Source organism: Dasypus novemcinctus, chromosome 6 (genome assembly GCF_030445035.2).
Source record: "Dasypus novemcinctus isolate mDasNov1 chromosome 6, mDasNov1.1.hap2, whole genome shotgun sequence".
NCBI classification, from domain to species: Eukaryota; Metazoa; Chordata; class Mammalia; order Cingulata; family Dasypodidae; genus Dasypus; species Dasypus novemcinctus.
This window is the reverse complement of record NC_080678.1, coordinates 82916012-82933162: the sequence shown is the minus strand read 5'-3', so window position 1 is coordinate 82933162 and position 17151 is coordinate 82916012. Positions and strand designations below refer to the sequence as shown.

General features: G+C 56.0%; 1 protein-coding gene across 1 annotated transcript in view; it reads left to right on the top strand.

Moving 5' to 3' along the window:
- CAMK2G (calcium/calmodulin dependent protein kinase II gamma) overlaps positions 1 to 17151 on the top strand; it is a 52787-nt gene that overhangs the window by 4712 nt on the left and 30924 nt on the right. Inside the window, 3 exon segments of the mRNA XM_071215854.1 lie at positions 8303 to 8362; positions 14983 to 15037; positions 15912 to 15977. Coding sequence (XP_071071955.1) covers positions 8303 to 8362; positions 14983 to 15037; positions 15912 to 15977 — 181 coding nt within the window.

Here is a 17151-nt window from a genome sequence, read left to right as displayed (position 1 = left end):
ACCCTGGGCCTTACTAAGAGACGCTACCAGAAGCGGTGTTATGAAATGTTGCGGCACTTGCCTTATTCACTTATTTTTATGCAATTAAGTTATTTTTGATTGTGGTAAAATAGACATAACATAAAACCATGTTAGCAGGAGAGTGGACATAGCTCAGTGGTTGAGTGCCTGCTTCCCACGTACAAGGTCCTGGGTTCAGTCCCCACTATCTCCAAAGAAACACAAAAGCATTTTAACCATAAGTGGTCAATTCTCTGACGTTAAATACATTGATAGTTCTGTGTAACTTTCACCACAACTTCCAGACTCTTTTCATCATCCCAAATCAAAACTCCTATTTGTTTAGCAATAACTCCCCATCCCCACCCTTCCTTGATAGCCACTATTTGCTTTTTGTCTCTGAATTTGCTTATTCTAGGCATGTCATATAAGAGAGATCTTACAGTATTGGTCCTTTTGTGTCCGGCTTATTTCACTCGACATGATGTCTTCAGGGTTCATCTATGCTGTCACATGTGCCAGCACCTCCCTTCTTTTTTTTTTTTTTTTTTTTTTTTTTTTCTTTTTTTTTTTTTTTTTTTTTTTTTTTTTTTTTTAAAAACCTCCCTTCTTTTTATAATAATATTCTGTTGACTGAACAGACCACATTTTGTTTATCTAGTCATCTGTTGGCGGACACTTGGGTTGCTTCCCCCTTTTGGCTATTGTGACTAATGCTGCAATGAACGTTGGTGTGCACATAGCTGTCCTGGTCCCTGCTTTCAATTCTTATTTATTGGTGTCATCTGGATACCCCATGTGAAGAAATTTGTCTGAAGTGAAATGTAAGCAAAAGGTTTCCTCTTCCCAAGGCCGGGAGGTAAGAGTAGGGAGCACAACTGCTTCTTTACCTCTGTGTCACCAGGGCCTAGCAAAGCACCTGCCCTCTACTGAAGACACGCAGGTTAAACGGCTGTCTTCTGGCTTTGGCTTCCAGGAATTTCCGAGCCAGGTTGCTGGAGCCCTTGCACCCCACTGCTGGCTTGGGTCCCTCCTTTCTGGTGCAAAGAACCAGGCTGCGGGTCTGCCCGGCTACTGGAGAGAGCAGATGAGGCTCTGAGGGAGAATCTGCCCCACGCCCCTCTCCTAGCTTCTGGGGGCTTCAGCAGCCCATGGCATTCTTGTGCTTGGGGCATGAGGTGAGGTGGCTGATGTAGGGAGACAGCGTAGCATGTAGTTCTTCCTTCCCCGTCATTAATGACCCAGTAGGGCCACTGTTGTGAAGTCCTATAAATGGTGAATTTTAAATTTAGTCTGTGTCAGGATCACCTTGAGTACTGGCCAAAAATGCAGATTCCTGGGCCCTGCCCCAGAGATTCTCCTTCATGAGGTCCCAAGAATCTGCAGTTTTAATGAGTGCCCCAGTGGATTTCCTGCAGGTGGCCTGCCCGTAAGCCACGCTTTAAGGAATACCTTCTAAAACCAGCAACAGCAGCGATAGTGGCTCTCGCAGTGCTCTCTGGGATTTGCCGCACACACCTTGGCCCGGCCTTCTCCAGGCTGCATCTCTGCTGATATGTGGCCATCTGTGCACACGGGCTCTTCTACGATGAGGGGCCTCTAGCTAGGGCCCCCGGTTGGTACGTCCGTCCACGCCGGAGGCTGTGGCAGGCAGAGTGGCATGTTGGCCACCAGAAGGGCAAAAGCTGTCCCTTTCTGGGTCCAGCTGGCCCTGGAGACTGAAATGGGATCCCCCCCAGGTGGTGCCAGCCGAAAGTCCCCGCCCCCTCAGCGCTGGCCTGAGTAGCCCCCATGACATTTGTGTCCCTTGTGGTGTCTCCACGTGAGACTTTCCCGTTAAGGACCTGGTTGGAGTGAGGGGAAGAGAGGGGAAGGTGAGGCGGCAACAGAGGGCGGCGGCCAGGGGGAAGGAAGAGAAATCCTTGCGGCCCTGGAACGCTGGGACTTGAGGAAGCGTGTAAGGAGGCTGTGTGCAAAGCTGTGCTTTCCTCCTGAGGATAAAACAGGCCAGTTTCTGTTAACAGAGAAGTGAGCATCCTGTACCTAAGTGGTTGAACTTCTCTGACTTGTCTCCCTGGGCCAAGGCTTACACGGGGCCAGTTCTACCGCCGTGTGAGCTGTGTGACTTCACTCCCTCCACACGGGCCTGTCACCCCGCCCTCCCAGAGTGACTTTGGCCCTGGGTGTCCTGGGGTGGGGATGGAGGTTGGGAGGTGACCCCCTCCCTTAGGCCTCCACTATCTCCGTCCTGCTTGCTCTGGCCCCTTGTCACAATTCTCTTGTCAGAAGCCGTGCTTTGAGCTTCCAGGCTTTGCCGAAACCCCAGCGGTGAGTGGCTGACCCCGTTCTCTGCTGGGGCTGGAGACAGGGAAGGGGGAGAGTGGTGTGACCAACTCCTGCCCCCACCCCTGTGCTCGCTGCTCACGGATCAGCCTTGGCAGCGCCGCAAGGCCTGATCCCATGGGTGCCAAAAGGCTGGTGACAGGCACTTTGCACCTCTTGAGTGCCTCTTGGCAGAGGTCCTTTGTTGTCTACCCACAACCAGACAGACCTACCCCAGCGCCACTGGGGAAACCAAGGCACAAAGAGTTTGCTGGGGTTTTTGCTTTGGTTTGGTTTTGGTTTTTGAGCTTTAGGTCATGCCAATGATTTTCCCAGTGCTCAGACCCCAGCACCAGCCGGCAGTGTATTGCTTCCCTTACTCCTTGGCTCCTCCCGTTCCAGGCAGATGCTGGGATTTTGTACCTCTGCTGCATCCCACTGCACCCCACCCCCACCTTTCCATCCAGGTCCAGGGCTCGAGACCCAGAGGAGCAAATCCCTCCTCGTGGTTGGGGAGGCACCACTCCTGCCTGTACCCACCTCGCTGGGCCTGTGGCAGGGGATTTTCCAGGCACTCCGCCCCCCAGAAAAACACCATCTCTTCTTCCCGGGCCCCATCGACAGCCGCAGCCTCCCATCTGCTCCCCTTTTTCTCCTCCCTTTCTTTCCCCTCCCCCCCTGCTTGCTGCTGCCCTGGGAGGAGCTATTTTTAGGGGCTGCTTCCTGGGATGTTTTACTTGGGGCTGGTTACCATGAAGGAAATGTCACCAAAACAGTGGGCAAAGTCTGCAGACACCAGGAGCCCTGCCGGGGGCCTGGAGAACTCAGCGCCAGGCCCAGCTTGGCCCTCGGGAGTGGCCAGGCTGTCCCAAGGCAGAGCTTAGCCTTCTTGGGGCTTGATGGTGACCCGGTGGGGCTTTTCTCCATCGGGGATGATTTGGGAGACTTTAGCTATGGGGCCCTTCTTGGTGCCACTCCCTTTTCCCTCCTTCACTAAAGTTTCCCTTGTCTTGAGATGCAAAGGTCCTAAAGTCAGGTCTTTATGCCGCGCCGTTGAGACCCTTTGAGTTGGAATGAAAAGGAAGATGATGCCAGGTTAAGGGGCAGTCTCGGGGTGCTCAGGTGTGTTTCAGCTCTGTCCCACTGTCTTCACAGCTTTCTCCTAGGCCTGGGTGGGGGGTTGTGAAAGAATGAGAAGCCAGGGCCCCTGCTTTTACACGGTGGACAGACTTGCCTCTGAACTGGGGACTCTGCACCTACAGAGCGAGAGCCAGAGAGGAAGGCCGGTGGCGTCGCGGTGTCAGGGTGAGCTTGATGGGACTGTGGCTGGCAGTTCCCACGGGGTCTGAGCCCAAGGCCCGGGGCTGTTTATAAGCAGCTGGGGAAGGTGGATTATGACAGCAAATCCCTGGGCAGCCCTTGTTTCTACTGCTCACAGCGATGCCCCTGAGGGGCCCGGGCCAGGGCCTCTGCTGCTTAGGAAGGAGGTGGGGGGCGCTTGGGAGGGTGGCGAGACCAGGCCGCCCCACCTCGGGGGTCTGAAACAGACGATGCTGAAGGAGGCATCTTCCGACCCCCCGCCAGCTTCACGGGCACGGGCTGTGAAACGTCCATTGATGAGTCCTGGGTCTTTTTAAGATGGGAACTCGGGGAGAGTCCTGGCCAAGGTAGGGTTAGGTGTTAGGTGTCCTTTTCACTTACAAAGGGCTGTGTGTTTAGGTGGAAGGAGGATCATGTTTGACGCTGGTGCTCGGCATTTGTGGTTTGAAAGCAATAGCCCTAAATCAGTGGCACCGACCCTGCCCTGCTCCCCGATCCTGGGAGGGGGCAGGAAAGTGCATTTGGAGTGGCCTCTCTTGGCTGTGGAGCTCTGCCCCACCCGCCACCCTTGCAGCAGCACCCTATCTCCCTCACGATCTGCTTCCTCTTTTCTGCCTCTCTTGGCGCATCTGGCCACTCCTCGCTGCCCTTCCTGTGACTGGCGGCGCCTTGGACTGAGTCTCGAAGCACACGCTCTGGGGCAGGAGGGGGGCGAGACGAGGCTTCCAGGGGCCCTTGTTTCCCAGGGCCTCCTGCTCGGCCTGGGCGGGCTGTTGAGGGAGGGCCAGAGACAGGCCTGGAGGACCAGGGCAGGTCCCGGCGGCAGCAGCTTCTGCTTTCTGCGCCTGCCACCTCCTGTGGCTCCTGAGGGGGAGAACCTTGCACAGCCCTGTGGTTGGAGCCGGGCTGAAGGCCGGCAGGGGTGGGTGTCTCCCTGGCAGGAAGCGGCCCTGTGCAAAAGCGGGAAGTGGCTGGTTGTCAAACAGGAAGGGGGGGCTGGGCTGCACGAAGGGGCGGGGATGAGCCTGGTAGAAAGGTAGGCGGGAAGAGGTCAGCCTGGGAAGGTCTGAGCTGCTTTCTAGAAACGGCGGGCTCAGCAGTCCCTGGGAGGCGGGAGGCTGCCTTGGTGCTGGGAGCAGGGCTGGTGTGTTATCATCTTTGGGACATGGAGCCCGAGTGCGACGCCGTGGCCTCGCAGCCGCGTTCACGGTGGGGGTGCTGAGCTCAGGCAGGACGGCCCTAGGCGTCGGCAAAGATGCTCTACACATGGTTCAGCTGTTCCTGAAGTGCAGCTCCTGCTGGGGTGGCACGCTCGGCTTTTTCCCGGCCCTGGAGGTGCCTGCAGGACGGGGAGCGCAGCAGGGGCAGGGGACTCCAGCCGCAGCCAGCGAGGCCGAGGAAGAGCAGGGCTGTCCCCTCTGAGGAGCCCTTGTTGCTAACCGTCCCCTGCAGGCTGCCCACGCTGGGGCCCCCCAGCACGGGGAGGGGCAAACCCTACCCCCCCGGAAGTCAGCGGTGGACCTCACTCGTGCAGAGGCCAGGCCGGAGGCTTGGGTGGGTGCGGAGGGGGAGAGAGTCCCACCCTCTCTGTGCCTCGGGGCTAACGGCAGCGGCGGCCTGGGAGGCCTCCTCCTCTGCCTGTCACTGGCCCCTTGGAAAGGAGGCCTCACGGGGCGCCGGGCGCTGTGCCAGATCCTTCGCCCGTATTCTGTAATCCCAGGTACAGCCTTCTCCGTGTTGGAAGGCTGGAAGCTTCCTCAAGATGCATGCCTGGCCCCCTCTCCCACCTCCTTCGGGTCCTGACTCAAGTGCCGCCCCCTTGGCAAGTCCCCCCCCCCCATTTAAATTTACACTCTCCCGACTTCCCCACTGCTTTTCTTGGTGGCACTGGCTCCTATAAGTATGCCATTGTTTCTTTTCCTTATTGTCTAGCCCCCACCCCCTCCACCCCACTAGAATGTCAGCTCCATGAGAGCAGGGTTTTCCTCTTTTATTCACTGCGTTGCCCCCTGCGCCTGTCACGGAAGCATCGGTGTTTTTTGAGTGTGTGAAAGAGGCTCTTGTGGGTTTAGTAACTTGCCCGATGTGGCAGTGCTGGGACTTGATCCAGGGCTCCCTGACTCCAAAAAATGATGTGTAGGTTGCTGTGCTCCATGGCTTAGACTCGGCGTGAGGACGCAGGCACAGTCTCGGGGTTCAGGGAGGACGGGGGCTTGGCCCAGAACCCCAGCTCCTCGGGTTAGGGATGAGCTCAGTGGCCAGCGAGGACCCTGTGGGCAGCTCCTTCGGGGAGCTGGGAGTGGGGGACCGTGGCTCTCCTCTCCCCGCTCTGAGTCACTGGCAAAGCCAGAGCTCCCTTATTTTTAGTGCTGCTGCTGTTGGGCTGTAACCATTAGCCAGTGAGAGACTTAGGGGAGGAGATAAACGTTCATCTTCTGGACCTTCCCCTCAGCCGCCACCTCCACGCGGCCAAATGCCGCTCTCCCTGCACCTGCCCAGGCAACCGGGCCCCAGAGTTCGGGGTCGGAGGGTGATGAGGTGGGGGTCAGGAAGAGGGCAGGCAGGTCTGCTGTCGCTTTGGGGCTGCTCGTGTGGCACCTCCCTCCCAGTCTGGGGGTTGGGGAGGAAGGCGGGTTAGCTCCCACATCCAGCCAGATCTGGAAGAAGGGAGTCCTGTAGTCACCAGGCAGCACCAGAGCTGCTTCCTGGACCACCCAGCTTCTGAAAGCCCCTAAGCTTGGGACCCAGGGCCTCCCGGCGGTGCACGAGTTGGAGTTTACCTGGGGTCCTCCTTGCTGTGTGCTGGGGGCAGCAGGGCTGCCCAGGGGTCACGTCAATCCCCTGGGTGGGAAGGAAGCCCTGACCCAGCTCTTTGGGCATCTGGGGTGGATTAGGTGGCAGCAGGAACTAATCTCTGCCTGTCCCCACCCCCTTCCTCCACAAAGCAGAGCCGTAGCCCGAGGGAACGTCTAGGACAAAGTTGGGGGTGGTGGTGAAACGGTAACTCTGAAGTCTTCTAGTCTCTAATGCCTTCATCCTCTCATCACAGAGTGGGGGAGAAAGAGAGCTCTAGGTTCAGACCACCAGCATACTGCCTAGTTGGGTGACCCTGAGCAGATCACTTTACCCTGGCCAGCCTCAGTTTCCTCGTTTGTAATGCCGTGGAGCTAATCAGATCCCCTCCTTCCCGGGGATTCACGCCTCTGCCTTGTACCTCGTAAACGCTGGGTGAACGAGTTATTACTACTTCTTTATTTCTGGTAAACACTCACGAAGCCCCTGTTTGCAGAAGGAACTCTGTAAGACACAACCCAGAAAGGCCCCCCCGGAGACCTGATGACCAAAAGATGTGATAACGTGTGGTGTGCAAGTCCCGCGGTGCCGTAGGGAGGAGGCCGTCGGGGAGGAGGGAGGAGGTCAGCAGAGGGAGAAGTTACAGTCTACTGATGGGGCAGGGAGGGCTTTAGGAACGAGGTGGCTTTTGTTAGGATGGCAGCGAGTAGGGGTGGAGGTGAGGGCGAGGCCTCCTCCGCCTCCTGGCTTTGGCCTCTTGGCTTTGGCATAGCGTCCCCCATCCCCACTCCCTGGAGTTCCACCTTCCAGCGGGAGGACTTGGCCCGGTGCGGCTCACCGGGGCCTGGGGGCTTTCAGGAACCCTGTTCACTTCCCCAAAGCAGAGTTAAAAGCACCTGGAGGTCGGAACTCAACAGCAGCAGGCAGCCAACAAAATCCTGGGGAGAAACAGGGTTTGTGGAACCATTTCTCTTTCTGTAAAATGGTCATAATGATAGTACCTACCTCATAGGGTTGTTATGAGGACAAATGAAAAGCTGTATTTGCCTAGTACAGAAGTAAGCTCCCATTCAATGTTAACTATTATGTTTTTTATCGTCATTGTCATCTTGATCCTCATCATTATCATTGTGCTTCAGGGTTGCTATGAGGATTAAATAAGAGAACATAAGCACAGCTCTCAGCTTGGCAACATAGTAGGTGCTCAGTAAAAGTTAGGCATTATTGGTATTTCTAATGAGTTACTGGAACTTCTGGCCCAGTGAAATCCCTGCTCTTGTGGAACAAGTGCCAGCATTTTGAGTTGAAGTCTTGGATTCTAATATATGTTCTGCCACTCACTGGCTTCAGGTGTTACACCTCTCTAAGTAATTTCCTTATCTGGAAGAGGTGATCATTAATACCTGTTTCTAAGACGTGCCATGACAGGACGCATCAATTTGGCAAAACATAACAAATGCATAATCGGTATAAGCTTTACATCAACGTTAAATTTCTTGACCTTGATAACTGCACTTAAGGTGGCTACGTAAGTGAAAATCCTTGTTTGTAGGAAATGTTCATGGCAGCATTAAGTGAATATAATTACTCTCAAATGTTTAGGAAATAGGTGGATGGAGAGAACGTTACAGCAAATGTGGCAAAGAAGAGTTGGTGGTTCTGGGATGGAGGGCAGATATGTCGGTGTTCTCTGTATGGGTTTTGTATTATTTTTGCAACTTGTCCTGTAAGTTTGAAATTATTTCAAACTAAGATAGTAAAAAAAAAATAGCACAGTCAGTGCCTAAGAATTAAAGGAACACACGGCCAGGTGACCACACATAGAATGGGCAGATGATGGCTTTTGTTTTCTCTCTTCTGCTTTTAGATCATCAGAAACTAGAGCGTGAGGCCCGAATATGCCGACTTCTGAAACACCCAAACATTGGTAAGTGCCTCTGCACAAGCGGTTCTCGGGTGCTTAAGACGAGTGGGGAGAACAGAGTCGCTCCTCTGCCTGCCGATCTCTGCCTGGTGTCTTTTTTTTTTTTTTTTTTTTTTTGCCCAGGCAGGATAGCAGCTGTGTGTAGCTCAGAATTCTGGCGCATTCTCATTTGGAGGCCTGATGAGCCCCATCCCCGTGGTGCCATCTCAGGGCCGGGACATGGGAGCTCCGCATAGATTTCTGCCTCCTGCCCTCATCGTCCCCTGCTTTCTTGGGGCCACGTTCCAGTGTCCTCAGGGTGTGAGGCTCTGGACTAAGTAGCCTGCCAGCTTCCCTCCCGGGAGCCAGCCACCGCCGTCGTGAAAGGCTCGGGATTTTGTTTCTGGACTTGAAAGAGTTTTGTTCCTGTTGCAGTGTCGCGCACACCCCGGAGGTTTCCATGGCATTCCCGTTTGTCTTCCCCAGAGCCAGGAAAGCAAGCTGCCCTCCCGCCTGGCTTCCCCGGAGAGGGGATGGCAGGAGCCACTCGGATGGGGAAGGAGGAAAACGAAGAGGATTCCTCCCCGCTCCCACCCTAACTGGGGGGGACAGGAGTGCATTGTTCCTTGCTCTGAAGCCTGAGGAGCTTTGCCTGCCACGGCCCACTCCAGCTCAGTTTTACATTGTTCAGCTGAAAAAGTCTTTGGCAAAATAGTTGGCTCCGATTTAGCGCTCCTTGCAGAAGGGACAGAAACTGGGCTGTGTGCTGTGTTTGAACAGAAACCCCAGTCTTGACCTGAGGCAGTGCGGGGAGCATCTCCTAGGTTTTTCCTGAAAGCCCCGAGTCATCACAGAGGACGGGTGCCCGTTCTGTGCTCCTTAGGCAAGGCCTAAATACCCGGGGGGCTTCCCAGCGCCCCGGGGGGTGGCCCCCTCTGCCTTGTCAGCCCAGAGGGCTGTGAGGCGACTTGGCAGAAGCTTGGTGCTTCCTCCAAAATCCCCCAGCCCCTGGCTTCCCAGATCTCAGGCTGAAAACGCTCCACGTGAGCTCTGAGGTGGGAGCCCCGAGGTCGTCCTCCAGCCCAAGGGGAGAGGACCAGCTCTAGGTAACCAGAACTCAGACCACGCAGGGCTTGATAGATCAAAATCAGCGGCTTGGGTTACGCCGCGGCACAGATTGGCATGGCGGTGCTCAGCTCCGCCCGCTGCCAGGGACAGCGTGCCCCTCGGAGCCGGCACGTCCCGCCCGGCGCTCCGGCCTCGGAACCGCCGCAGCTCCTGGGTGGTCCCTGAAGTTAGACCCTCACCCGGAAACGGCGCAGTGGGGGCCAGCGTGTTGCCGTTTGGTTGGAGAGGAACGTGGAGAAGAGCACCTAGAACAGCATTCACAAATTCAGGCATGTTTTGTTGGGCTGACCCCGAAACGTATTTTGATTATTTGCCAGTATGTAAAAGGGAGATTTCGCGTCTTCAAAAAAATTCTGTTTCCCCACCTTTCGCATCAGAAGGGTTGGCCCTGCTGAGCCTGCGTCGGTACAGGGCAGGCCTCAGCCGGAGCTGCCCGGGCGCCGGCCCCTGACCCTGACGCTCCGGCGGCTCACGTGTGCCTGACCCGACCTCTGTAGGCTATGTGAGTTGTGACCTCTCACCTAGAGGTTCCAGGACAGGAAGAAAAGCACATGGGTGACGAGAGCCACCCAGAAGCACAGAAGCAAACCCGGGCTGCCGGTCCCATCCTGGGTCTCGGTGTCTGAGGACAGTAACTCCTTTTCTTTATGCTCCTCGTGGTCTCCGTCCTCACGCAGAGGGGAGAGGGGTGGGGGTAGCTCAGGAGGCAGCAGCCCCTCGGCCTCCCCTGCGGCACGGGCGCCTTTGACCACAGAAGGGCCAGGGTACACTGAGGACCCTCGAGGAAGAAAATGGGATTCTAGCAGGAAAAAATCCTTCTTTGCCTGTATTTCTAGAAATTCGATGTGTCGTTTTTTTACCTCTCAGACTTGATTCAGCATAGCCCTTTCCTTTTACCACCTGTCCCCAGCTTGGGGTCAAGACCAACAGGAACCATCTCTTCCAGCAATCTGCTTGGTTAGGACGGTGGTGAGACCGAGGGCTGGCCAGAAGCTGATGCCCAGGCCTCACTGTGCCCACACTTCTTGACCACTCCCCCATCCTCAGACATCCTCAGACACGTAGCTCTGGGGCCCTCCCCTGGGGTCAAGGGCATGGAGAGGGCAGGGTAAGTCAGGGCTGTGTCCTGGGAGAGCTGGCTGGGCTCTCCGGTTCTGGTGGGAACCGGGGTTCCTGGAAACGTGGGGGGAGCAGCGGGCCTAGGAGGCGGCGGTTGCCATGGATCCCGACCTGGCTCGGGGCGGGAGAGGAGGCAGTTTTGTGCCCCTCATTCACCATTCCTCTCCTCTCTCGCCTGCTCCGCCCTGCGGCCCTTTGGGCACCAGCCTTTTAACTCCACGCTGCGTGGATTCAAGTGAACCAGCCGTGGAACGGTGCCAGGCTGGGGAAACTGAGAGCAGAGAGCGCATCACCAATGGGGTTGCCGTGAGGCTCACAGGCACTTGAATTCAGAAGGGGTATGAGCTGCGAGGGACCCCGCAGCCCCAGTTTCCTCCCTAATAGATATTCCGTACCGGGAGTGGAAAGCCTCTTCTGAGGCCTACAGCCGAGCTCAAAACAGCCCTGGGAGAGGGGCCGGAGGTGGGGCATCGGGAGCACGAGACCACCGTGGTGTGAGAGTCTGAAGTCTGAGTGGAGGTTGCCCTCCCTGTGATGTGCTCGCTCCCTGCTCTGAATTCCTCTAATGAATAGACTCTGTCTTCCTCCGTGCTGAGCTGCCCCGGCAGCTTCAGTCACAGTCCAGCATTGTGGGACTGAACGCGCCTGTGAATCACCTAGGGATCGTGTTAAAATTCAGGTTCCAGCTGCCGCTGCTGCTGCTGGTCCATGAACCACACTTGGGGAAGCCAAGGTTTGTGGTGTGGGCCTTGGCGTCGCATCCACCAGGCTCGAATCCAGGATTCACTAAATTAGCGCGTGGGGCCCCCGGCAAGGTATTTAACCTGCCCGCACCTCCATTTCGTGGTCCGGGTCCCCTTCGTGGAGTTGTTCCTAGTGAGCAGGGGAGGCCTGGAAAATGGAGGTGACGGCAATGAAGGCTCAGGCCCTGAGCCCCCTGAGCTCTCCTGGACCTCCTGCCCAGCTCAGCACGCAGGTTTTTCAGGCAGGGCTGCCATTTGTCTTAGAGCCAGGGCCCCTGAAGCCAACAGTAAATTTAGTTAAAACAGTTGCAAAGAAAAAGAAGGAAACTTTCTTTTTTTGTGTGTGACTGCAGCTCCTAAATCCCTGCCTGGGGCAGCGAGTCCTGCCCACCTGGCTCCGGAGTCCTGCCAGGGGAGGACTCAGTCCCCTGCCAGCCCTGTGGCAACAGAACCTCCTTCCCACCTGGTCACTGCCGCAGATATTTTCAGCATTTTTTTCAGTGCCTTTTTGGCAAAGATATTTAAATATGGAATACTGTTGGGTGGTTTTAAAGAATTGGCAGTAGCCCCAATGTTTGGGGTCGTGGTTTTGTCAGTCCCTGAAGGTATAAGACATCGAGAAAAGGTATCTAGGTGTTTTAGACTCCCCTTCCTTCCTCTCTTCATGGTTTTTAAACAACAGTAATTAAGTTTGTTGCTGAAACGCAGTAAATACTTTATAGTCATTTTCCTAGACCTTCCTGTTCCCTGGAGTTTATCCGGCTCTCCTTGGCCTCAGGGATCGCTCTCCTTGCCGTGGACGGGCTGGAGATCACAGCACAGATCACAGCATCTCCGCCTGCACACCCACAGACCCTTTACTTCCACTTGGTGGCTAGCTGAGCGCTTGCGTGGCTGCCGGGTTGAAGCCGGTCTTCGTCTGCCGGGCGTGCCGTGGTGGCCGCCTGTCGTAGCCCACCCGGCCGTGCGGACTTCAGAGCAGGCGCCTCGTCAACGTGGTCGGCGGAATCGGTGCCAGGCTGGGAAGCGGGCAGATTGGAGCTCCTTCGCCCGAAAGGGTGGGGAGGGCCGCTCGCTTGTGGTTCTGTCACATGGAGGTGTCGGCTTGTCTTGGCTTCCAGTCCCGGTTCTGCCACTCAGGGTGGCCTCGGGCAGGTTTCCGTTTGAGCCCCAGTTTCCCCTCCTGTCGATGGGCTTGATCGCCCGCCCTGACCCCATAGAGTTAACCTGAGGGTTAAATAGAAGAACACGGCCCCGGGCCCCCAGGAGTGGCTCGGAAGTGTTCGAGGTAGTATTACGGCTTTCATCATTAAGGTCCGGAATCGGCTGGCTAGGCGCTTGGGATGTTGCAATCAAGTCTCTCTTCTGGTTCCCAGTTCCTTCCTAGTTTTCCTTACAAGTTCAGATAAAAGGGATGGTAGCGGCCTTAGTCCTCTGGGCGTACTTCAAAGTTGCGCTCAGGGCTCGGGGGCCTGGAAGGATGAGTGGCCTCTGTGACTTCTCCCTCCTAATGCCCAGCTCCCACCTGGGCTCGGTGTGTGGCCTTCCGGGGACTCCAGGGCTGGGCACAGGCCCTGCTGTGCTGGGGTCAGGGGTGGACCGCTGAGAGGGGCCCGCGGGAGGCAGGGCTGGGCGGCGGGACTCCCCCGGGAGAGCTTGTTAGCGCCGCGCCTGCGTCCCGTCGGCTCCCCGTCCTGCTGCTGTTCGTCACCTCCCTAATGAAGCCGGTCTTGAGCTTCTGGGACAGCTGATTTCCAGGGGATTATTTGTATTACACACTTTAATGCTTTTTAATAGCAAATTTTTAATTAAATGGAAAGTCCTTTTGGAAGCGAGGGAGCAGCAGCTGCAGCAGAACTCGGCGCAAGGCCCCAAGTCAGGCCAGGGGGGCGCAGTCCATCCGGCTAGGCTGCATGGGAGGGGAGCAGGATTCTGGCTGTAGCTCCTTCCGTCTGTCTGCAGAGCGAGCCCTCCTCTGTCTTCTGTCCAGGTGAACTTGAACCTTTTTGCCCAAGTATAGGGGAGAACAGTTTGAGGAGGAGGGGTTTTAGAAGTGGCCCTTGCTTTGACCCTCTTGGTGACTCATAGAAATACAGAGTTTAGGATGGATTTTGGGGATTGAGTAACCAGTTCAAATGAGGTGGGCCGTATGAAGTGTAACCAATTTGCAGGACCTGGGTCCAGCCCCAGCAGGCCTCCAGTTCATTTGTCAAGCGAGGAGAAGAAGGCAGGGCTGCGGTTATGGGTGAGCGCTTCAGGTTAGCTGGAGTCTGTGTTTTGTTGCATCAGTGCCAACTTTGCTTTGGGGGGGAGGTGATGTGGGGAAGCCCCCAAACCTGATGATGCTCTCTCACGATGGAATTGGAAGCTGTCTGTGGGTGTGCTTGGCAATTGGACCCACCGAGGAAGAGACTCGGTGACTTCTTGGCATCCAAGAACTTTACCGGTTGGTTTGGTATCAGGCCATTCCTTAAGCACCTGCCTGCCAGGTGCTCCTGAATGGCCCAGGATTTGGAGCAAAGGTCAAACAGGTTCTCCATCAAGAGAGTGCAGGTGAGGGAAGGGACAGCTGGGACCGGCAGCCAAACCTCGAGTTGTGTTTGCATTAGAATGACGCTCAGGGGTTGGCATTTAACCCAGAGGTGGCTTTGTGGGCAGAAAGCTTGACAAGGAGACCTCAGAAGACATTAGATTGGTTTTTTGCCCGAGAGCTCTGGAGACGGGGAGTGGGAAGGGATCTGCTCTCTAGCCTTTCCTTGCAGTTGGCGAATGGCCCTGGTCTCCCCCAGGCGGTGCCCTCCTGGACCAGTCTGTGATGCTGTGATAACCACATGCAAGAGAAGTCTCTTCCAGGCCTCGCTGCTTTGTCACCTGGGCATATGGAGCTACCTGACATTTCTTATAGGAATCAGTACTTTAGGCCAGTCTTTGGAGTGAGAGCTGGGTTCACATCTTGACCCACCGCTTCAAAGCGTTTTGGCCTCTGGAGAGATTCTTCATGTCTCTGAGCCTGTAGTTTCGTCATCAGTCAAATGAGAATAATACTTATCTCAGGGTAGTTGCCCAGGATAATAAACTCCTCGAGGGCAGTGGCTGAGTCTGTCCCTCCTGCATCCCTCCACCTAGCAGAGTCCAGCACCCCGTAGGCACTCAGTAAATGCTTGTGGAACCAGGACTGACACAGGGCATGGCACGGCGCACTCACTTAACCAGCAGTGGCTGTTCCCATTGCCTGACTGCACCTTCCCGCCCTCATGCCACATCTTTCTGCCCCTCCCATAATTCCTCTTCCGACAGCTCCTGGGCTTTCCTGTCTGGTCATGCTCCGTCCCCTGCGGCCAGCTTGGCTCTCATCTGCTTCATGCCGTCCTTTTCCCAGGTCCACAGCCCCTGTGGACAGCATCCTGCCTTCCTCCCTCCTGTCTCACTTCTTCGTTCCAAAGCTTCTGTCTCTTGCCTCTGGCTGCATCTCTCCTCCCCTGGCTGCGAAGCCTCAGCTTGGGGGGCGTGGGGCAGGTTGCTCCCTCTCGCTGCCCCGTGAAGGAAGCCCGGTGAAGCCGGCAGGATGGACAGGGCAGGCCGCTGAGAAGGAGAGGAGTAGTAGGGTTTTGAGTTTCCTCTCTGTTAATCTCTGTCCCATCTCCTCTCTTGCAGTGCGCCTCCATGACAGTATTTCTGAAGAAGGGTTTCACTACCTCGTGTTTGACCTGTAAGTGCCACTTTCTGAGGATGTTGGGGGCCTTCTCAACGTGAACGCTGGGCAAGAGGCCTAGGCCAGGGGTACAGCCTCTACCGAGGGTCCTTCTGCTCTGCCTAAGCGAAAGATTTGCTTTTGCGCTTCCTCCGGTAATGGGGCAGATGACTGGCCGGAAGCCCCTGAGGTCTCTTAGCTCACTCGGTAGCTCCCCAGAGTTAGAATCCCAGGAATGGTGTTTCTCCAGCATTTCTGTTCTGCACACGCTGTGCAGATGCTTTGTTCTTGTTTCTTGGTGTGTTGGCCTTAGTGGAGATGGAGAAGCCAGCTCTTTGCATGACCGTAACAGTTTCAGGGAATTGAAGTCAGCTTTTGCTACCTGTAGTCTGGGCTCCAATGGGTCTCTCCACTTAGGTTGTGATTTAATATCTTAAAAGTGGCTCTTCACCTTCTGGAAACTCCTCTCCAGGATTTGCAGGGTCGGGCCTCCGTGTCCTTGGTCTCATTAGCCTTCACCTTCTGTAGTAGGTCTGCCCTCCTCGGGCAGCTGTATCTTAATATTCACACTGGTCTCCACCAGCAGCTGTGACTTTCTGGGTAGGTCGTTGGTTTCTTTTCTCTTAGGTCCCCATATCTGCCATCTTTGCCTGAGTATTAGCTGCTCCATAGGTTGCAGAAACAGAAATGTCCAGAAGGAAGGGAAGGATGGTCCCCTGAGGAGGGGCCCTGAGTAATTGGGGGCTACAGAGAGTTCTGGGCTCTCCAACGAGATGCATGGAGAGTCGGGGTTTCTCTGAAAACTCTTCTGCGGCGTGACTGACCGTCTCCTGGTTGGACACTGGGGTTGGCTGGCCGACCCTTCTCTACTGACCTTCTTCCTCTGTTGCAGTGTCACCGGCGGGGAGCTGTTTGAAGACATTGTGGCCAGAGAGTACTACAGCGAGGCCGATGCCAGGTGAGGCAGGGGCCACTCCTGATTGAGGAGACCTCTGGAGTTTGGGATTGAAACTAATCTTGGCCACCTTAGAGGGCCACACTTGGCTCCTGTTTGAAGAGAAGAGCTCTCATCTGGAGAAAGAGTCTGTAGAACTCTCCTAGGGCTGCATTCTACGGGCAGTATCAGAAGTTAAGATTCAGGACCCTCAGGTCAATTTTTTTTGCAAAGCTCTTGCCTATCTCCCTCACCCTGTCCCCCCAGAAATACCTTTCTTTCGCACTACTGTAGATTTGTCTTTCCTTTGACAAATCCTGCTGTGTGCAAGTCACTGAACTGAGGTGCTGGGACAGTCCAGATTGGAGAAAGCGTGGTTTCTGTCCTGAAGGAGTGTAAACGCCGGGGTCAGTAGTCCCGCCCGGGCGTCTTCCCGCGAGATTTCAGCCACCATCACCTTGCACCTCCACCTCGGCGACCAGCCTCACGGTGGGGTCCTGCCGAGGAGGACCATCCCTCCGGCCACGCCCCTCAGCCCCCAGCCCTCCTTGGGGACCTCGGCAGCTCCCTCAGGCGACACAGCAGGATCCTCCCACCCGGCGGCGCTCCCTGGCGCTGGGCCTGCCTTTCCCGCCTCAGCTCCTCCCCCATGCCGGTTTTCTCTGAGGGCGGTGTCCTTACAGCCTGGTTTTGATCATCCTGCCTGCAGCTTATCTGGCTTATGTGGCAGCCCTGGCTGCCTCTGGAGAGTGGGGGAGTGCGGCTTCCTCACGAATTTGTCAACCCTGAGAGGCCAGCGTTTGCTGATCAACCTCAGATGCTTCAGCCTCAGGAGAAATCCTCAAGTGGGGAGATGAATTCCAGTGCCAGCAGGGGAGGACCAGGCAGGGGGCGGGAGGAGACGGCGGTGGCTCCGGGAGCCTGGGGAGTGAGCGTGGGGGGGTGACTGTACCAGTGGGTTTGGCCCGGCTCTGCTGGGACACTTCGCACTTTTGCCATTTTTGGCCAGAAGGCTCTCCCTGCTAGCCCGGCTCAGTTCTAATTATACATTTCTGTGGAGACTCGCCTCCCAGCCCAGTCTGAGAGTCTCTTTGGTCCTCTCTTTGGCTGTGGCCTGTGGAGATGCCTGAGTCTCAGCCTCTGGGGGCTCAGTGAGACCCTTTGGCTCAGATTTCAGAGGAAGGGATAGTAAGTCCAG